Source organism: Anoplopoma fimbria, chromosome 13, assembly GCF_027596085.1.
Source record: "Anoplopoma fimbria isolate UVic2021 breed Golden Eagle Sablefish chromosome 13, Afim_UVic_2022, whole genome shotgun sequence".
NCBI classification, from domain to species: Eukaryota; Metazoa; Chordata; class Actinopteri; order Perciformes; family Anoplopomatidae; genus Anoplopoma; species Anoplopoma fimbria.
In genome coordinates, this window is record NC_072461.1 from 16,650,405 (window position 1) to 16,673,066 (window position 22,662).

Here is a 22,662-nt window from a genome sequence, read left to right on the forward strand (position 1 = left end):
TCAAACGTTTTGGGTATTTCAAATTTTGTTTTATTAACAATGCATCCCTTTGATAGGATTGTATGTTTTTTTAGGTCATCAATGCCCCCAAAAACATACTGTACACATTATACAAGGGAAACCACGATTCAGGCAAAAAAAAAAAAAAAAAAAAAAAAATAATAAAAACAAACTTTTTAAATTATAATACAGTCTTGAGGAAAAAATATAAATAACTTTTTTTTCTTCTCTGGTTGAGCTCACTCTATGGTACAGACATATAATAAATAGATCGGATCTGACATCACTCAGCTGATCTATGAATCATCTCTCTATGAGTCCATTTGTGTAGCAGCATTATAGCAAAAACAAGCCAATGGAAACAGAGATCCCCCGTTTCCCTGGAAACCTTTTACAAATCCTTTAGTCATCATCACACCGCCCCCTCCTCCATCTCAGCCAATGACAGACAGTGATATTGCATTGTGGAAACAGATTCAGGGGAATTATATTCCTACAATGTAATGGCAGCATGTAATGGCAACCAATTTTATATTTTTAAGTTTTACAAGCAAGAAACACGTTAAGGTGACATTACAACTATGCCATGCTTGTTGCACATGCAGTGGAAGTGAAGCACAGAGGTAAGAAGGGATAGAGTTGGGAAGCTGCTGGGCTTATGCAGGTTTTGCAGACGTCTGCAAGCAGAGTTTGATACTAAATCTGTAATTAATAACTCTACAGATAACTTGTACAAAATAGCATCTTTCAAAAGGTCAACCCACCTTCTAAGAAAGCTTACCAATGATGCAATGGCTGAAGAAAAACACTAAAGGTCCTAAGCAAGTAAAGGATGGCATAAACTAGCATTGAATTACATGCTATTCTCCTCATGTACTGTGTAAGGGTGGCATATATAGTGCTTTAGAAAATACAATACTAGTGAAGTTTGATTGTCTGAGATACAAGAAATAGAAAAGTAATTGGCTGTCTGTGTGGAAGAGAGGCTACAGGTTGAAGGAAGTGGTGAGGCAAGAGAAGCAAAAGCACATATCTGGCTAGAACAGATCACAAGGTCGGGTGGGGATATGAACCAGGAAGGCTCCAGGTAAGTTTTAAAAACAGCAGGACCCCCTCTGTAGTGTTTTGTTTCATGAGGAAAAAAGGAATGCAGGGGTCCGAGGAATCACAGGGTAGACACAACAACATGCCTTATTCATTTCATTACAGAAAAACACTACCTCTGGAAAGAGATAAAATGTTGATAGAATATTTTTTTCTTTTAACGTGTGAGTCTTTGTGTTAATGATCCAGCTTGTCCTTTAGCATTATGTTGATGTATTATTAAGTGTCGCTCAAGACTACCAACCAGTCTGAAAAACCGTATTTGGTTAAACTGCTCTCTTTTTCTTTTCTGTTAAAAAAAGTCTTTAACAGCATTAGGCGCGTCGGGTTAAAATTTAGTTTACAGATACCAACATCCTCCGTTTCCAAGAAGGGGTGAGCAATGACCACCTCCTCCTCTTCCTTGGCTATGGTACTCTGTTTTGAGCAACAGAAACATGCCAGACGCCTCCCAAACCTTATAACTTATATAATATCAGTCGTTTTTTTCTCCATGATGTAGGGTGGCAGGTCCAAGGCTGTGCAGGGAACACAAGCGTGAGGATGATCAGGATTCTGCAGGAGGGTCACCATCTTCTTCAACAGGTTTTGGTAGCTTCGTCAGGATTGCCTCTGCTTCCTCGTACATCTGAAAAAGGAAAGAGGAATATAATACATGGGATGGCAAACACAAAGATGTAATGTAGAGTTTCAGAAAATGCAGGAGAACTGGGGTGTAATGTCTTACCGGCATGAATTGCACGTCCTGGAAGAGTTCCTGTATGAAACGTCTTGACGTCAGGCGAAACATACAGTGGGCTAAGAGGTGGGAAACCTCGGAGTACAAGCAGATGTCGTCAAACGCATAAGGAAACTTCTCCTTTATCCTGCAGGAAAAATAAAGTTAAGAGGCCTTAAAAAACAACTTCTATTGTGCTGCAATTGAACATTAATCTCAATAAATGCTTTACGTCAGTAGTCCTGTTTCGTGGCCTTTGGTTCCTACAGAGGAGCTGAGGTTGATGATGAGGCGTAGCACCTCCTTCCTCAGCAAGACTCGGGAGGCGGGGCCGTCTTCTGATATTGTCTTGCCTGCAAATATTCAATATTCACCAAAATGAAAACAATACAAAAAAATGACAAAACTGCAGATAATGAGAACAAATATTACAACAGCTTCACTGACACGATAAAATAGGAACAAAAATAGTCATTATACAAATGCAACTTGTTTTTTGTTGTTGCCTTGAACAACAATTGTATTTAATCGTGGTCTTACCTATGACAATATCAACAGGAGTGGGCGTGCTACAGATTGAGCCTTGTGACACAGCAGCGTCGCTGCAGCCCGACACCCCAGAGAACTTGGACTGAGGCATCACCTCCAGACGATGGCCGCTCTGAACTCCCCATGATGGGAAGTCGACAAAGTCTGAGACAAAAAAACAAAACAGAATTTCTCATATTCTGCACCGAGTTTAAAGTATGGCCATGTGAATGACTGAATGTGTGTGTGTGTTTGTTCACCTGTTCGAGGGTGTGTGCTGTTGATCTGTGGCTGTGTGGGGTACCCGAGGACGTTGGCTCCTACACAGTAGAGGCAGTTTTCTTCAGTGTGTTCCTGCAGCCCCGTCTCCTCTGAACCCACCATGTGGTTCTGGTTATCACCTCGGCACACAATCAGCTCAGAAATACTAAACTGTTGCTTCAGTGACGGTAAAGGAGGGCGATCACCTACAGAGGGGAAAACCATGGTGAGCACAATCACAGCCATCCGTCTCAAAATCTTTTTCTTCTAATATTTCTCTGTTTTAATTCAAATGTTAATCAGGCATAAAGTTGAATTCACCTTCTCCATCGCCAAAGAGGAAGCTTTTCCGCTCTTCCGACGGCGGGCTGATCCTCTGCTGAAAGTAAGCCGATTCTCTGATGTGGAACATATCGTTGATGTCCATGGGCAGTGCTAGGCCAACATAGTCATCGCTGCACCCGTAGGTGGCACTAGAAACCATTGAGCGCACTGAAGAGCAGCGGTGCAGAGTGCTTTGGTTGATGGGACTTAGTAGCTCCTCTTTGTCCAGAGAGGCAAAGCTTAGAGCCTTCAGAAACCTAGGGAGGGCAAGAGGAGAGGTACGTGAGAGGATCCGGGGGGAGAGACTGGGACAGAAAAAGGATCGTGAGGAATAAGTGAAAAAAATGTTGGATAAAAGCAGAGAGACACAGACTTAGTGAACAGAAAGTTAGAGGGAGGTTGGGATCATGATGGGCTCTAAACCCTGGAACACTGCAGCAAGCTACCAGGCCAGCAGCTTCAGGTAAACTCACAGCAGAGACACGTGTGCATCCAAAGTGTGATATCAGTATTAATGCCAATGTCAAGTTCCTATTGCTTTAAATACTCTAAAGCACCCACGGATCTAAAGCTTCACACGTAAAAAAAAAAAAAATACCTAGTAAGAGTCTTAATGGAGGCTAAAGTTCAATAAAAAGGAAAAATGTATGATTGTATGATCAGTAGGATTTAAAACTGAATGCTAAATTAATCCAAAGAAAGTTAATAAGCATTTTATTAATTAATCAATTTATTTATTTAAAGCAAAAATTCTCAACATTCGTTGGTTGAAGTTTCTAAAAGATATGCTGCTTTTCTCCATTTCACATAATTGAATACCTTTGACAGGTCACAGCTCTAAGAGGAGGGAACAACCAGCAACTGACCAATCAACACGGGGCTTATTTACGATACGGGGCTACAGGAGTCAAAGTAATTGAAACACAACAGCAGGCACAGATTATTCTAGATGTGTGCTAGAAGCTACATCTCTACTGAGGAGGACACTGGGTCGGTCCACCCACCGCGGTACAAGTGTTCTGGACATCCTGCGGTACGGACTTAGGACGCTGGGGTCTGGACAGGTACCCCTCCTGTCTGATATCCTGACAGACACAGAAGGTGCACAAAAAACACACTCTCACCTGTCGTTGCCAAGGTAGACAGAAGCGTAACCCCTACCCTCGGAACATGGCTGCTTAAGCTACAGTAGCAAAAAGGGAGTCATGTTTAGAGATTTTCTCTAGAACGACTTAATTCACATCTTACCTGAGAGGCAGAGTCTAAATTTAAACCAGGGTCTTTGGGAAATTGTGATACACAATTTTCTTCCCATTCATAAAACAATTAATTAAGAAATGACATAACTGATCAGGGAATCTAATCCTACACTTTTGTCAAGCTTTGTTAAAAAAGATTTGGCACAGGACAGGACAGGCCATGGATGTATATGTTATTATCAAAATCTAAGAAGAGGGAACAACCAGCAACTGACCAATCTACACAGGGCTTATTTACGCTACGGGACTACAGGAGTCAAAGCATTGGAAACACAACTGCAGGCATAGAGCTAGAGCAGGGACATATTATTCTAGATCTGTGCTAGAAGCTACATCTCTACTGAGGAGGACACTGGGTCGGTCCACCCACCACGGTACAAGTGTTCTGGACATCCTGCGGTACGGACTTAAGACGCTGGGGTCTGGACAGGTACCCCTCCTGTCTGATATCCTGACAGACACAGAAGGTGCACAAAAAACACACTCACACCTGTCATTGCCAAGGTAGACAGAAGCGTAACCCCTACCCTAGGAACATGGCTGCTTAAGCTACAGTAGCAAAAAGGGAGTCATGTTTAGAGTTTTTCTCTAGAACGACTTAATTCACATCTTTTCATTCATGTGACAACAAATATATTCCAAATAAATATTACACTCTTGTAGACAAAAGAAAAAAAATACTGCTTTCTGTCATACTGTAGTGATGGCTGACTTACCTGCGAGGCGTTAATCTGGAATCCAGGCTGCCGGTCTTCATGGTGATGGTGTCGGTGAACAGCACGTCTTTGGCTGGTGAAGCCAAAGCTTCGCTGTGAGACAAAGACGGGTGTATCCTCTGCTGCTGCAGCCTCCGCAGCGTAGCGTAGCCCAGCGCGTCCCGTGGGCTGGTGTACATGAAGCTACAATCGGCCAGGCTCTTGATGGTGGTTACTGAAGGAGACTTGAGGGACTGAGCTCGGCGGGGGAGAGTGTGCGAGGAGCCAGGCGGTACCAGAGAGACAGTTGAGGACTTAGACGTGGACATGTGGTTGGTCTGAGCCTGGGGGGTGAGAGAAGAGAGCGTTTTGACAGTCTTGGCTGACACCACTGTGTTGAGGCTCACACAGTCAGAGGAGTCTGGTTCGGGTTCTGGATGCTCTGGGTTTCCGACGGTCTCCCTGGAGGGACTGGAGCTCATGGAGCTGATGCCGCTGGTTGTGGTGTCCGTGTTAAAGCTCTGACTGCGGCTTTTAAACTGAGTACCTCCGCCGCCTCCTCCCACATTGCCTCCACTAGACGAGGAGCCACCGTCTCCTGCTAGACGCTCTCGGCTACTCTGCTCCCTCTCACGGTTGGGGTGCTCCACCACCCCGTGCCCTTCTAGACCGCTTAGTCCAAGGCCTGAGCCTCCTCCCCTGGCCAGCCTGCCATCCACGAGCTGCTCCTCAGAGCCCCCCCTGGTCCCGACAAAGGATGTCTCCAGGCTGACCGTGGGACTCTTCGGCATTCCTCTGCCATTGAAAACAGGGGTGAAGACATCCCCCTGGTTTGGGCTGTAGACAGAGGGCTCCGTCACTGTCCTGTTCCGCCTCATACTCCCCATCTTGAGTTCAACAGGTGTGCGAGAGCCTGTTGGGGTCTTGGGGTCGCTTGTTGAGCGCAACTTCTTGCTGGGGAGGGATAGGGAGTTAAGGAAGCGAGTGCGAACGAAGCGCGTGGAGGCCAGGATTGTGAAGGGGCTGCGGTCCTTGACTGGTTTGGAGTGTAGATTGTAAGAGGTCTCCTCTGACTGATCCAGAAAATCACACGAGGACACATCGTCCAGGATGCACATGTCTAAGAGCACAAGGAGTGAATTAAGAATACAGTAAGAGCATAAGAACTTCTATCATAATTGCCAGGGTACATCAAAGGTACCCAATAACTATGATAGTGGAACATCATAAATACAACTAGTAGCGTAACGGTCTACAAATAGGTGCAATAAAGCTCAGATAAAGTCCTACGTACTTGGTTGAGACTCGCTCTCGCTGTTGTGGCGCGAGCTGGTGGATTCAGAGTTCAGACTGAGCGTGCTTGGTACCGAGGAGAGTTCAGAGGTCAGCTGTGCGTCGACCTCTTCTGGGGTGACAGGCCACAGCGTCCTGCGACTGTGTCTGACTGAATCCCAACCGTACTGCTTCAGCACCTCACAACCCTGCCTGGTCTTTGAGATGACACCCAGCACATAAACACACGTCCTGTGGATGAGAGAGCACAGTTAGCAAACACACTAAACATACAAATGTGTTGCTTTAACCCATTTCATATTTTCAGAAATATTTGCCATTGCTTGATTTAGATGTTTGACGCCTAAATTGATTTACATGACTAATCAAATAAAATTTCTGAGGGGCAGCGGAGATCAAAATCCTCATTCCACAATAGTTTTGGCACCTAAAACATGTCCTTGAGACTGAGAGACCAGAGTAGTTTCCGATCTACTATTGGCATAGCAAAGTCGGTGCTAAAATAGCAGAAAATGCTTATTTGCATAATTTATAGTGCCTTACTTAATGCCTTTGGGGGCTTGCCGATCGGTAGCATCATAAGGAGCTCATTTTCATTTTTTGCATTTTACTTCACACAGTTGAAGTTTATATTCTGAGCTCTCACCCTCAGAAAACTATGTTTACTGTGAAAATTGCATTGTTTTATGGGTAGAAACTGGAAATGATAAGCCTACCCTCGTACTGACAGCACGTCACAGTGCTGAGCCAACGTGAGGATGTCAGGGATGACATTCTCCTCCTGCAGGAGATTCAGTCCCCAGTTTGAAGAGCCAATGTTTCCCTGCACGAAAAAAAAATATCAAAAAAAAGAAATCAGAGCCATCTCTTTGTAACTATTATTGTTATAGCAACAGAGTAACTGAGTTGACATGAATTGATAGCAAGTAATACAGACCAGGGCCCAGAGAGCAGCCTTCAGCTGTTTAATGCCCTCCCAGGTGTCCAGCATTGGGGAGCGAACCGTATAGCTGAGGTCAGGAACCACACTCTGGAGACAAACGGAAAAAGAGAGCAATTAAAAAGAAGGTCGCTTAATCTGCAGAACCGACTGCTCCCCAGACAATAAATGTAGAAAATGAAACATTGGAAAGAACAGTGTGCAGTGGAACAGCCAAGAGAAGCAGAAGCAGTTACCTGGGCCTCCAATAGATGACAGCCCGTCTTATCGTGAACCAGCTGACCATACAAGTGCACAGGGAGATAGACATTTGGTCTTTGTAACCTGGAGACAAACCAGAGAAATGAGGCACACACTCTAACACTCTACAGCGTATTCTGTGACTCGTCGTCAGATGCTGACAAACTCCAGCTTTCTTACCTTTGGTTGCTTCGGCGGACGTAGTTGTCTCCATCGACAGGTTTGCGGTATGTTGTTAGTGCTTCGTTGAGCTGCTCCTCTATCAGGTCTACATACTTAAGGTTGTATTCCTGCAATCAAATAGTACAAAATAACCTCTACTGAAGTGTAGTCTTATTATAATATAGTAGCCAAATAAGACAACAAATGGAATGATAATGTGAGTTTATTTTGCTGTATGCCAATGTCCTGATATTACCTTCTGCCATTTGTCAAGCTGTTTGCTGACATAACCTCTCTCATTGAGGTATGAGAAACCCTTAGGAATGGACAGGAACCTAAACAGCAGAAACAAAATGTTAACTTTATTCAAGAAGGCTTTTTGACTTCATACAAAACTGAAACATGTCATATACTCTCAGCTATATCTGATAAGCAGTGCTGCTTAGACACCCACCTGAGGAGCAGCAGGAGGCCCTTGTCTCCCAGGTGTGACAGAGCTGGTTTCAGCTGGATTAGAGCGTGGAGGTTGGCCTGTAAAGCAGCACAACATACCAAGTTAGACAATAGGAAGGGTGGACATACGCCACTGTCAGACAAACACCATTAACTCAAACTAATTGTATTTCAACACATTAACATTCACATATCATGACACTTTTCAAGTAAAGGATTGTGGGTTTTTTTACTGCTCAAGAGAGGGAATGATGAGTTCTAATATGACAAACTGTCTTCACTTCTTCTGTACTGACTGTACTTGACTGTGTTTTCAAGCAGTCACCTTGTCCTCGCAGGCCTCGTCCAGTATGTCCAGGGCCTCCATGGACACCGCCTTGCTGTGGTCGTGAAGCTGTGTGACCAGCAGCTCCATGCCCCAGCTGCTGAAGAACTCTACGCTCGCACGCAGCAGCACACGGAGGTGTTTGGTGGCATACAACCTGCACACCTAATCAGAGCCATTGTGGGAGAAAGACGGGACTTTAGGATGCAGATCTTGCAGGCGGAACAATGCAGTGACGAGTGCATGATTTTGTATTGAATTACTCTACAATGTGATGTCTAATGTTTAAACAATCTGGGGTAATTATTTGTTGTGGTTGTATGTGATGCCCTCCTGGTGTTGCGGCCGTCTTACATCAGTAGCAGCAGTGAGGATCTTTGAGAGGATCACTCTGGCCAGACCGTCTCTGCTGTAGTCCAGTGTGGATACAGCAAGTTTCAGCACAGCATCCTGGTTCTTCACAGAGCACAGATTCAGCAGGCTGTAAACGCAGAGAAACAAAGAGTTGTTGGCAGACCCTCAATAAAATGTGTCAATTTATCCAACAACCATGTCTATGCACTTACCACTGAAACAGGCCACATTTCTCCAGCAGTTTGACTCCCTGCGGGTGTGCAGAGAGTGTCCCCAGGAAGAGGAAGTAGTGTTGGCTGAGTGTGGTGAGCAGACCGTTGCTCTGCAGACAGCGCTCAGGCTTCAGCCCTGAGGACGAGGAGAGCCACGACACCATGTCCTTCACCAGGTCCTCCAGGTAACCCTGGCCGTCCTGGTGAAAACGGGAAGGAGAGGACAGAAAGGGTCGACAGGAAAGCCAAGTTAAAAAAAGTAAAAAGGTAAAACAGGTACGTGGGTATTTCTGTGTACTTTCACACTTCTCTAACCTCATCTGATTCCATGAGGAACTCGATAAATTGACAGCCAACCACAGTGAGTTGTCTGGCCTTTGGGTGATCCAACGCCAGCCCTGCGTACAATTTACTACTGGGCTTATAAAAGTACAGAAGCCTTCGCACAAACCTGCAACACACAAAAAAAACAAAGAGGTATTTAAAACAAGATGTCAGTTAAATACGTCAAACTATTTCAAATGTTGCGCTGGGTTTTTGATGATAGGAAGGAGTCTTACTTGTGCATTTGTTCATCTTTGTTGTTCCTGAGGTTTACATGTGGCCACTGGGAGAGAAAACACAACATCTTAACATTGAAGATATAATACAACATATAAAACAGAGTCTGTGGTGCTCCATGAGAACATCCTAACCTTAAGGATGGTGGCAATAAGCAACCAGTTCCACTCCAGGTTCTGCTTGTGGTTGAGAATGTGACTGTCTCTCAGGTTCAACATCAGTGCTTCCTCTGTGTCCTGAACACGAACACAGAAAACATTGATTTATTATGATACATATTATATAAAGATGTTAATAATAATTAATAATAATGCAGCAGCTCTGACAGCGTTACACCATTTTTATTAATTTCTTTAAAACATCTGCTTTACATTGTGAAAACAGCAAGTTTAGCACAAACACTGAAAACAAACTACAGCTGGCTTAGCTTTTTCAACTTTGGTTTAACGAGAAGTTAGTATACACACTGAAGCCATTTCCTGGCTATTCACATTTTCCGAATTCTAACCAGCACCCAGGTCACTCTTGGCTGAACTGGTGGCTAGCTTGTTAGCTTACAAAAGATAACTTGTAAATAAGACCATTTTGTAAGAGGAACCAGGTCTTTTTTTTATTTTTTATCTGTCATGGAAGCTTGCCGTTTCTCGCTTTTCAGTGTTTGTGCTAAGCTAAACGAAACACAACCCAGACCTTCGTACTGAAGATATAGTTGATGTCAACTGTGAGTAAGAGAGAAAAAAAACCTTTCCTAAATGTGTTCTTTTATACTACTTTGATATGTTGCTGAGACACGAGGGTAGAATTTGAAAAGCGTGTTCATATTTACCTTAATAGCATAGATGTCCCTGTGGACACGCGAGTGTGACTCTCTGCGGCTATGTGAAGACACAGACTTGCGGATGATCTGGTCCAGGTAAAGACTGTGCGGTTTCAAACCTTTTTTCTTCTTCTCATGGAAACGCTTTAGATTGTTGACTGCTGCACTTGCCCGACTGGAACAATAACAAACATGGGGAATGTTTGGATTTTTCAGAAGTTAGGTTTGAAACATTTCAAATACATCGTGTTCATAGTTCACTTCTGTACTGTGTTCACTGTTACAAGAGGCATACTGTGTACCTTTAGCAGAGAGAAAGAGTTCTGAGACGAATATATTGTAAATACATTGGCAAGGACTGAACGTTTTTTTTTTTAAAGGGGAAACAGACATGCATTTCTGAATGTACTTACAGTCGTTTCTGCTGTGCGATGTCAAAGGAGGCTGCCATGTTGATGAGGGTGGGAAGGCAGTGCAGGTGGTGACTGTGAGAATGGGGAAGGATGGTGTTTGCCTAAACAAGAGAGGGGCAGGTGGAGGAAAAAGAGAGGGATGCATTTCATATTAGAATCAAAATAACTCAGGCATAAAAGGTTGACTTTCAAAACACACAAATCTTCTAGACTGATGCAATGTTGATTTTGTAATGACAGACAAGCACAAACATTAGTTTATTCTCAAGATTTCAGGGTGGCCAACAATAGTTTCTCAGCTTTTCAACATAAAAGTGTCAGAGATGCATTTTAATATTACCATGTGTAGAAGTTCTCCCAAGAGGATAGTGGCTCTCACAGCGAGCTGATCATCGCTACTGGTCACAACTTCAACAAGACCCTATGGTGACGATAGAGAGAAGGATATGGTTTAATAGAAACATGGTGTGAAACTGTAACACAATAAAATCAGAGAGGCCATGATGTCTGATAACCCTACAAAAACATTCAAGCAACATTTTTTTTTTTTTTTTTTTTAAATCACCCCTAAGGTTTAAAGGTCTAAAGAAAACACACTGCATCAGCTCACCTCTAACAGCCCACTGGAGATGAAGGCAGAAAGAACAAATGCCAGGTAGTTGTCCATCAGATCGGGCCTAATGAAGCAAACAGAAAATAAATGACTTTGTGGCTCATATAAACGCTGAACTAGCTGTTTTGTCATATCATGTCATATGTGCAACTTCTATTCTCTCATATCGTCTCCCACCTAGAGCGAGCTCGATGGGGAAGGATGACTTTGGCCTCAGCAGCAAGAAACCCATCAGAGAGTCTCCAGGTGTCCTGGAACCTGGCCGGGTCTGAGGAAGAACAGAGCAAAGATAAGCTTAGTCTACATGTCTTAAACATGGACTTATTTGAGTGGAAATAGTACCAAAGCATTTTAGTGTAACAGTTTGAAATATGCTTTCTCTGTCATGATCATAAAGGCTATAAAGCTAAACTGCAATTACATGTAAAGTACTGTATGTTAAAAAAAACCCAAAAAAACAAGATGATGGTAGAAAGTATGAAAATGAATTCTGAAGATACAAATGTTTCTCTCACCAACACTTAGAAGAGCTTCCATGAAGTCTTGAGTTGCAATGGGCACAGGGAGCCTGAATATCTCATATAACACCTCCAACAAGCCTTTCTGCAGGGCAAATTACATTAGAGCAGTCAGACACACATTTGACACAGCACAAACTTCATTTGCAAGCACTCAAAAGAGCATTTCTGATATCTCAATGTCAGGGCTGTGTAGTGCAATACTCAAATTACTAGAGGGTGCCGTGATCCTTCTCTGAAGCCACAGGAAACATAGTGATAATATTGAATTTTATCTATCTGTGCCACGGCTGCCTTACAGTATACTGTATCTCACTCTGTGCTCTGATACTCCAACCAGACTCACACCCAATACACAGGTCAATATTTGATACTAGCTGTGGTGGAGGGGTTCAGGCAGTTGACCATAATTAGTGTGAACGTACCACTAAAGCAGCAAAGTGTAAACTGTTGAAGCTAAATCTCTAAGCCCCGCCCACCCACGGCCACTCCGTCAAGATATCAGCACTAAAGTTACTATGGAGCCCACAATGTCCCTAACAGCTCTGTAGAATTAATTCTTTTTTTTTTTTTATGAAAAAGCGATTTCAAAGAGAAGCAGACAGTCCAAATGTGTTGAAGAATGTATCCAGGACCTCTAACAGATTCAGCAGCGAAAACAGGTTAAAAGATAAATATAGAAGCTAAAGCCTGCAGATCACAGTATTAAGTGAACCCCCACATCACCTGCCGATCCAGGCAGAACAGAACTGTTCCTGTTAAGCCAGATAGGTCTTGGTTCACTGTTACCATCATTAAAAAGCAAAAGCAGCAAGTGTATGCATTCAGTATATTTTAAGTGGTAATGTACTCTGCTAATGTGAGCTCCACAGGTTTTTATGTAGAAATGTTACGTTTTAGAAAAGGTAGAATTCCTTCCAACCTCTTTGGGTAACGTGTTTCTCTAATATGTTTCGAGGGGAACACATTTCATGTATAATATATAACTGTTTCAATACTCACCCTAACTTCCATATTTGGTATGCAAAGTAAGCCAATTAAAGATTGGATTCCAGAATTTCCAGCCTTACAGAGGTTGATAATCCCTGAGAAAGAAAATGACAAAAAAGGTATTAAATTAAATGCAAGAGTAAAGGAAAAATCTTAAACAAATGTTCAACCTATTTACAATTACTACATTTATTACTACATCTAAGTCCTTACCAGACCAGGAGCGGAAGGCTGCCACTATGGCCATTCTACTGGACAGGAAACGGGCCTCTCTGTCCTCCCTGCGAACATGAAAATATACACATACACATTAAAAACAGGACACGACAAAGGAATGGATCAAACTACACCAAATAAGAAAAAAAACTGAGGGAAGTCAGGAAGAATCACAAAAAAGGTTTTTTTTTTATATAAAAGCAAATCTTCCTTAGTCATTTAATAGATTATCATGATTTAGCCTTCTTCACATCCCCGGGCAAGTCATGCTGTAGTCAAGCAGCCCTGATAACAAGGGTCATATCACAAAGAAAACACAATACCAACCCTCAACTTTCTCAGCGCATGGTGTTACCAATATGGGAACACAGCAAACGGTAAACAAAGGGAAATGTCAGAACACTGTCTTTTTGTTTCTAGTGTAACAGTGACACTCTTCATACACTCCCCCCCCCCCCCCGCCACACACACATTCACACACACACACTCACTTGAGCTGCCCTTCAGCCGTGTCTGCGTTGTGACGGTAGTGAAAATCTGTGAAAGGCGCCAGGATTTGCTGGAGGACCGAACACACACAAGAAAGGAATGAGTGCAAAATAGAACGTACTTCATTAGTTCTTCAAAATTAAGTGGAAGCACCCACGAAATTAGGAGAGCCTAATGTTAAATCAAGATTATAACACAGCTAACAATGTGTAGAATATTGAAGTTCAACATGAATACCCCCACGAAGCATTTTGTAGCAATTATGAATCTGCTTCAGATCTCATATGACATCCAAGTGGAAATAATGACTGTGGTGATGAGATGCTTCTGTCCCAGGTGTCTATTTACAGACTATGAGGCTTTAGAGAACTGCTGTAACTGATTACTGTAAGCTCCATGGGAAAGACACGGGCAACCTACGGCTGCTAATCCTGACTGGAATGACTCCCAGCACACTGGCTCATTTATATACAGCAGCTTCCCCTGAAAACATATCTGTGTGTATGTGTGTATGTGTGTGTGTGTACCTCCAGTTCCACGTCAACACGCACGTACTGACGGGTACGTGGGTGGTTGAGTAGATGGAGGATGGTGGTGATCAGAGCTTCGTTTATGCGACTCAGCTGACAGTCAATCACACTCTTCAGGATGGTGCTGAGGCCTCCACGTTTGGCCACCACCTCTGGGTTCTTCAAAGCTACACAGTCAACGACAAAGAAATATTAGGTACTGTTCTCGTCTTCATAACAAATTAGGTACTTTACGAGGTATTTCTGTCCACCAACGTCAGGAATTCCTGAGGGCTCCTCACAAAGCCACTGTGTGTTTGCAGAATTAATGGTTCTGTTACATCGGCGTTGTGTGTTTCCATCTCAAAAGGGCCAGAAACTCACCTAGCTCACATACGATGGCGATTGCTGCGCGGACCATGCGGTCTCTCTCCTGCAGTCCATCGGTGCCCACGGCAATTAGAGAGTTTGCAACAGAGGATGGGAACAGCATTGCATTGACAGTGATAATCTACAAAGGGAGGGAGAGGAGGAAAATAGTCAAACATGTCCTGACAAACAGAGGCAGAAAAAATTACTTTTGTATGGCCACTTTTTCTAGGACTCAAAAAAAAGATAATACTATTTTTAACGGCAAAAACAGTTCCTGAATGCATTCTGAGAAGTCACATATATCAGAATTTACAATGAAAAATGTGATAACAGAAATGTATTTCATAAGAAGCTATCTTTCACACCGTTTTTTTTTTTAACTGCCTTGATTGCCAATAGTCCTTTTCTAAAACCAGACCCTGACTATGTATCTGAGTGTGAGTGTGTGAAGAGAGTTTACAGTAAACTACAGAAAGGGCTATAAATAACCTCGCCTGCAGACTTGTGCAAACTGTCCACACACTGACATTGCTGCTACCCCAATGAACTTTCTGGTGGCTCTAAGACTGAGCATTGAGGGCAGAGGGCACACTTCTCTAGCATTATGACAATGAATGAATCAATTCATTGCAGTGGATGTGTGGAATAAAAAAACAAACATATGATCTTACCTTTCGGACTAATCTCAAAGCCTGAGTCCTCTCCCCCTCATTGCTCTGCTGTATGTCAATACATCTAAACGAGCACACAGGCTTAATTAGTCATGCCTTTTTCTTATTACCACAGCCAGCAAGTAGGAGAACAATAAATGTGTCAGCAGGAGAAAAAATGTGTGACTAAAGCACAACATTTCAAAAGAAATGGAAAACATTCAAACACATTTTTGACGTTAAGTAAAAAGGAATATTATTTAAAGCAAAAAATGAAATGTCCGCCAAACAGAGGACAGTTTTCAGGATCTCACCTTGCTATCAAATAGTCGACCTGTAGTTTGAGGACCTTCTGCAGCACAGTGGTGTCTCTAATGAGGTAGCGGAGCGCCCGCAACCCTGCAGCACGCACTTCCTTAGCCTCATTCAGTAGAGCTAGTCGCAGACTAGAGGTTTAAAAACAAACACTTAGATGAGTCCAACATTGCAATTTGGACATGATTCAAGATTTACAGCGACTCTACAAACTATTGTTATTTCCTTAACGTTTTCATTAGCATGATGACTTCCGATTCCTGCTGTACTTCAATTAAAAACTCATCAAATGAATGTTCCACAAGCAAAACATTCCATCGAACATGACTTACAATCAACTTGACTTTGCTGAATAAATAAAAAACCAATGAATTGGAAATAGAGCACATGTCGATAAAAAGTACATGGTGTACAATAAGTACCTACCGGTCACTAACACTTACCAAATGATGATTTCTTCGTATGTAAACCCAAAGTTTTCCTCACGGTGGCTTATGCTGCATAGCAGCTATAACACAGAGACAGAACAAAACAAACATTAATTGATTCATACAAGGAATGCATTAACACGGCTTTGGTCGAAGATAAAAGTACGTCTTGCACGGGCATTGTGGTTTATAAGGGAGTTCAGTAACTCCAAAATGACACCATCTTTCGCATGAGAAGCTCACTGTTTTATAGTGTTTGAGTCAAAAAAGCATCAAACTAACTGACTGTCTAATCTAACAAACAGTAGAACACTTTCCTGCAGAGTGCTGCAGGGGCGATGCAGGTGTGTTTGTTGTATTTTTCCACTTGTCTGTTAAATGCCGACTCGTTTGGAGTAGGTAAAGCATGACTAATGTTGTGCTTTCACAGGTGGTAGATGGAGGTTGTAATCAAGAAAGCGTTGGGGCAACACATTCACAGGTCCATTAGTGGGAGTCAGCTTGTGTCACCTTCACCACTTTCTGTTTATGAGCGCACTGAATTTGTACGAATACATGTGTTGTATATGAAAATAGACAATGATAACAGAAAGTAAGCAATAGGTTACGTTGTATTCTTCTGCCTGTGGCCTATTTGCTCCAGTTTTCTGTACCCCTACGAGACCACGTTTTTAGCATAAACTGACACTTTTAGAATTTCCCTTACCACAGGTCTTCTGTCATTAATGGAGGCCCACACACAGCTAGTGTTTACATGAGTCCATTTCTATGCAAACAAAAGCAGTTCATTGTAAAAACAATAAGCCTTCAGCATCAGTCGCTGTCAACCAGCAGGCCAAAGCTAACAGCACAGTCTAAAACTCATTATATGCGCAAAGCAATGAGCTCCTTAGGCAAAGGATGCTGCCATTTTGGAGCTGCCACCTTTTTTTTTCTGCACCCGGAGGCACCCTAGCTCTCCCAACAACTCAGTGCTACGCCATCACAGTAGTTCAGTCTACCCCTTGCTTGTCCAAATTCAGCAACAGGGGAGCCAATGAGTGAATTGAACAGGTACATTTTGCGCGACTTGTTCCTTAAAGCAGGCCGTAAATCTCTTCTCTCTGTTTTCGGAAACCGCAGAGGAAAGCAGGAGGACAGACGGAGAATGATGGGATGGCTGATGAGAGGCATGGTGAGTAGGGGGTTGTTTTAAACCAGCTGTGATGTCAGAGCTCAAGCAGGCAGAAGGAGGGGACAGGAGATGGGGAGAGGGGCATGTGACACTCTCTGGAGGGGTTTAGATCACCCTTGCTGTCCTGGAACCCTTATAAGGAATCAGAGGCACAGTGTTTTCACAGACACACACACTAACACACGTCATGGCTATTACCCTCCTGTCAGTTGTAAACAAGAGAGTTAGGTGTACAACAGGCCCACACACAGCCTTCATCAGGCTGCAAAGCCTTCAACGATTAGTCAAAATATGTCCACGACAGACTGTCAGACTTGGTTAAAGGCGGCGGGTTGCTCAGCAGAAATCAGCAGTGTCTGGGCAGGAATTGAGGATGGAGTAAAAGGATTGGACATTTCTCAATGTGGTGACGGTGAGCAAAAATATTGTGTGCAAGTTTTCCCCACACACACACATTAGCTTTTAAGTTTTTCAAGTCATCAGTTGCAATCATTTTCTACACCCTGTTCAATAGAACAGGAAGGCTCGAGACTACGCAAACATGTGTTGGGTAGAAGGCAGAAAAACACCCTGCAGAGGAGTGCATAGGGCTGTAACAGGCCTTATTCGCAGAACACAAAAATGTAAAACCACTGTTGTTGTGAAAATAACTTCTGCATTTGTACTTGTTTAAAAAAAAAAAAGCCTCCATTCACAATCCAAACCATAAGAAAAAACCCAAATCTCATATTATCCCTCTTTTATTAATTTACAAACAATAAATCTGTCCACCAAGTGTGACAGACACAGACCAGTTAATCAGCTTGTTCTCAGCATTTTAAATTTCTGTTCCGATTCCTCCTACTGTCCATGATCACCTGTTTTATGTTTAATTAACCCGCACACACAAGTTGCTTTCATTGACTTGTGAGAAATGTGGATGCACATCGCACCATATGTACCAGGGAATCTTTGCTTTTACCATCAACATTGCAGTGCAAAATTGAGACAAGACTGACCATTTATAATCGATGCACAAAGCGTTCACATTGAAACAGATTGATAGAATAAAGTTGGGAAAAACTGAAATAAGATTTATTTAGAAATGAGAGCTTCTGAGGTTCATAAGAACATTACGGTTAGAAATCCCAGGTTTCAAAGTCAAAGTTTCACTCTTGATGCACATCAGGCCAGAGTGCTTTCCTGTCCCTAGAGCTCCTGTTACATTCACTGTCAGCGTCACAATGACAGGCACAGCTAGGCCTGCTGGCAGCAACACCCAAGAGGAGAGGATCAAGGTTAGTGGTGACACTACAGAGGAAGGGGAGCACAGCTAGTCAATCTTTACATATACGTGAACAGGGAGTCAATCTTCTTGAAAAGCTGCATGTTTGTATCCACAGCTTTAACGGGGTATTCATGTTGGTTTTGGTAGATAACTAATTTACTAATTCTCAGTGTTGTCAACACTGCCCAGAGTATCAAATAAAACAACATAACTTGACAGCGATACCTTTATGAAGTTGTTCAGGTGGCCCAGTTTTCGCATGTTACTGACTCCGTGTGGTTTGGCCACATTTTGAAGGATTTCACGGAAGTTTTCCGATGGTTCTGCAGGAGAAAGAAAAGGAAATACAATGTAACTAAGACAAGCATTAAACATATTGCCATAATATCGCTCGATGAACCGTAATTTACATGTGGTAGGAAGGAAGTTGGTTTATCTGGTTGAACATATTTAGTGTTTACCGTCAAAACAAGGTCTAGACTATAACAGCAAGACTTGAGCGAGGAAGTCTTTTTTTGGTTTTCAGTTCCTATTAACAATTACTGTACGTGCTTCTGTTATTGCTAATTCTTCTTCACATAAGACAGATGGGTTTCAAACCATATTAGAGTATTCTCTTGGCAAGAATCAGTGCCTTAGCAGTAGTTTAGAGAGAAAAGCTGCAGAAACTATGAATACATCAGCTTAATGAATTTAATACAATATGATCTCCTCAGCAACACAGTTCCATAGAGGGTTAGCACAATTTTGTTTCAATGTTATTATTCATCAGTAAAAAACATAACTTAAACACATGGGAAAATACTATTAAAACCTTTCAAATATTAGACAATTCTTTTTTTTTTTTTTACACATTTTCAAAACCTAAGACTCTGTGATATTAAATTTGGAGAAATTAAACAAGCACTGAAAAGGATTTTCAACCAATAAGAGGTAACCAAAGGTGCATTGGATATCAGGGCTGTGATGGGAATACATCAATACCAGTCTCTTGCAAATGCATTTGGGCTAGTTGGTAAATGTGATCCCTGTGAGTGTGTGTGCGCAAGAAAAGGAGTCAACGTGGACTTTGCCTACACATTTTGGGCTTCACGGTCTTGAATCCTTAAGATCCTTAAGAAAACTGATTCATTTCAGTTTTGGGATTATACAACAGTCGTGTGACACACCACCATAATGTTTTGCACGCACACACACACACACACACACACACACACACACACACACACACACACACACACACACACACACACACACACACACTATGAGCTGAATTGAAACATTGAGGTTCACCAACATCCTACATGTAGTTACAGTGCCAGTCAAAAGTTTGGACACTTCTCATTCAATGGTTTTTCTTTCTTTTTTTCTACATTGTAGATTAATATTGAAGACATCCAAACTATGAAGGAACACATATGGAATTATGTGGTAAACAAAACAAATGCTCAACAAACCAGAATATGTTTCATATTTTAGATTCTTCAAAGTAGTTGAATGAGAAGGTGTGTCCAAACTTTTGACTGGTACTGTATGTTGCAAATCCAAGATGAAACAGCTCACACATTGAACCCATTCGTATGTAGCGGGCTCGCATCATGTCAATAGGCCTATAAAACTGTTGCTTTTTGTGCCTTATTTCTATGCAATTTCAGGTGCAAAAACATCCTAAGGTTTACAAGGTCACATTATTAAATCAAAGGCTGGCTCAGAGATCCGCTGCTCCATGTAAACACACTCATCTGACCAGACTGTGCAGCTGTGTATCAGTGTGCCACTGGAGGAAAAAAAAAAGAAAAGAAAAAGAAAACACCCTGCGCTGTCTAAATGCTACTCAGCTTACAGCCTTTTAACCCACTTTCTCCTCCAGCCAGCGATGACCAATGCATGATTACAGCACGTATGGTTGGTTGGCTAAATAACAGGCGATCTTGCCCACTCACACCAATCAAAACAACAGAGCGTCGTCACGGCTGGTTAGCTGTGGCAGCGAGCTAACGCTAACTCAGCTAGTTAGTTAGCGTTAGCTCGCTGCCGCCTGGTACTAGGATATCACCGGCGGTGTTATTACACGAAACAGAAAGGGAAAAGTGACGAGATGGCAGCAGCAGCAGTGACGAGACAAGCGCACGGAACAACTGCATTTTCACTTAATAGGGTTAGAGTTTGCAGAAGAGAGCCTCATCCATTTTGAACAATCCTCGCTTTGAGGGTGATGTGATGCAGCGCTGCTCATCGTTACCTCTGGTCAGATCCAGCGGTACGTTCTCCTCTCCGCTGTCATTCCGACCTGTCAAAAGCACACAACGGGGACACTGTGAGGGATCACACCGGGGTCATTACGTGCCTGAGACACTCTATTTTTACAATATGCCGCTATTACAGACCCCACGGCATCGAGTTTTTCACGCTTACCTCGCATCCGAAGACTCCGGATAGGACGGCCGCGGAAGCTGGCCGCCATGTTTCCAGGAACATACACAACACCGGAAACTTCGTGGCTTCTCGCGAGAACAGGAAAAAAACGGACAACGGGGGTTGGCGCGACTTGCCGCAGCAGACCTCCCACGGATTTGAGATCAGATCCTGCTCAATCACCCTCTAATCTCATTAGGGATAAAAAAAAAACAAAAAAAACATTCATGTGACTTATTGACTGATTTAAAATCAGTGAAGAAGACTCGAGCAGATCGACACTGGATAGTTTTAAATAGAGGTTTAAAATGCACTTCAATACACCCTATCATCAATCTATGTACAGTACCAGTCAAAAGTTTGGACACACCTTCTCATTCAACTACTTTGAAGAATCTAAAATATAAAACATATTCTGGTTTGTTGAGCATTTGCTTGTTTACCACATAATTCCATATGTGTTCCTTCATAGTTTGGATGTCTTCAATATTAATCTACAATGTATAAAAAAATAAAATAAAAACAAAGAAAAAACATTGAATGAGAAGGTGTGTCCAAACTTTTGACTGGTACTGTAGAAAAAAAAAGTCACAGTATTTCCAACACTGAATGGATGCATTAACAATTAATAAACCATATTTATCAATCTGTTCAATGTACCAACAAGTTGCTTAAATAAATAATGACGATTACATATTTTCTCCAAACTTAATAAACTACCAACCAAAACAACTACTAAAGATAAAATGATTTGTACATATCTGTAAAAGAAGGTCACCTAGACTTTTTAAAAGCCCAGCGCTACCAAACTAATCAATATAAAGGGAGTGTAGCAAGAAGTTGCATCATTATAATCACCAATATCATGTATGAAACATGATACATACAAACACTCCAAATACCATTAAAATGATGAGGGGTTATAATCCATGCCATTCCCATTGTCACATTACGAAGTCAATGTCATAAATACAGTCTTCAGAAAAACGAAAACATTTAAAGTAGGTTGATAATTTAATTTTCTATTATTATTTGTATATAGTATATATACTTTCAATAAATTAACACTTCTCTGACAACCTCAACAAAAAGTGTACATAATAAGATTCAGAAGATTGTATTTGTATAAAGCCATTAAGTCTTGGATTCAATTAGTTAACACACAATTTCCAAACCAACATGGGAGCAGTTTATGATAATTGCAATAATCAGGTCAACCACTAGGTGTCACCCATAGATAACAATCCACACTGTGACAAACTGGACTGCAGTCGACTGGAAAAGGACGTCAAATTACTTAATTTTTTGGTTAAACGCTATCCTATTGTCTCCCATATCATTACTTTAAATGCAGCCACTACAATTTCAAGTGCAACCTTGTGTCTGGATTATCCACATCAACAAAAACATCATCCTCCCTGACTGTTGCAAAAACATGAATGATAAAAAATGTGAATGTGTATCATATTGTCATATTTAAACTAATGATTTTAAATAAAAGCAAAACAAAACACTTACAATGTTGCTCTTTAAGTCTCATTACACCATTCACCTTGGGTCAATGGCAGAATTAATAGATTACCTCTGTCTGTTTATAGGATGTTCTGTAAAGACAAAGCAACAAGTAATTCAGCAATTCGGTGATGAGAATAATGGTGAATATAAGCATGACCTTTAAGGGGAAGCGGTTGTGGGTTCATGATGCCGACGTCTTCATAGCTCTCATCCTTGTCAAACAAGTCGTTGATTATGTATGGTCAGAAAGAGATTTTATCAATTCAAACAATTTATGGGCAGACTGGGATTTAATTTATCTTTGCAGCTGTGCATAATAAAAGTCACATTTCTCCAAGGGTCTTAATGAGACTAAGGATCAAACAAACGACAATAGGTTAATGTGAGAAGCAGCAGGCAAGGTAGTGCAACAGTGAATCCACAGTAGATCAGTTTGATGAAGATCATAACCAAGGATCATGATGACAGATGCTGTTTTAATTTGCTATAGCAGCTCGCCAATATGAACACTGCATGGTTGGAGGATGGGCAC

At 42.0% G+C, this 22,662-nt stretch overlaps 1 protein-coding gene across 1 annotated transcript; it reads right to left on the minus strand.

The window, feature by feature from the left end:
• Nucleotides 1–17: 17 nt before the first annotated feature.
• On the minus strand, nucleotides 18–20,677 carry LOC129101836 (rapamycin-insensitive companion of mTOR-like). The gene is made up of 37 exons (XM_054611780.1): nucleotides 20,616–20,677; nucleotides 20,443–20,490; nucleotides 18,426–18,523; nucleotides 15,775–15,839; nucleotides 15,331–15,462; nucleotides 15,038–15,101; nucleotides 14,379–14,505; nucleotides 14,013–14,182; nucleotides 13,488–13,555; nucleotides 12,994–13,061; nucleotides 12,793–12,875; nucleotides 11,788–11,875; nucleotides 11,450–11,540; nucleotides 11,270–11,336; nucleotides 11,000–11,080; nucleotides 10,660–10,760; nucleotides 10,256–10,421; nucleotides 9,564–9,665; nucleotides 9,429–9,475; nucleotides 9,184–9,319; nucleotides 8,869–9,068; nucleotides 8,657–8,783; nucleotides 8,303–8,467; nucleotides 7,979–8,055; nucleotides 7,781–7,859; nucleotides 7,543–7,652; nucleotides 7,359–7,446; nucleotides 7,120–7,212; nucleotides 6,899–7,005; nucleotides 6,184–6,413; nucleotides 4,911–6,009; nucleotides 2,933–3,192; nucleotides 2,611–2,817; nucleotides 2,363–2,515; nucleotides 2,055–2,175; nucleotides 1,832–1,970; nucleotides 18–1,732 (listed from the first exon to the last, which is right to left on the minus strand). Exons 1-37 carry the CDS (start codon nucleotides 20,662–20,664, stop codon nucleotides 1,652–1,654), a joined length of 5,187 nt encoding a protein of 1,728 aa, XP_054467755.1. The 5' UTR covers nucleotides 20,665–20,677; the 3' UTR covers nucleotides 18–1,651.
• Between the last annotated feature and the right edge of the window lie 1,985 nt (nucleotides 20,678–22,662).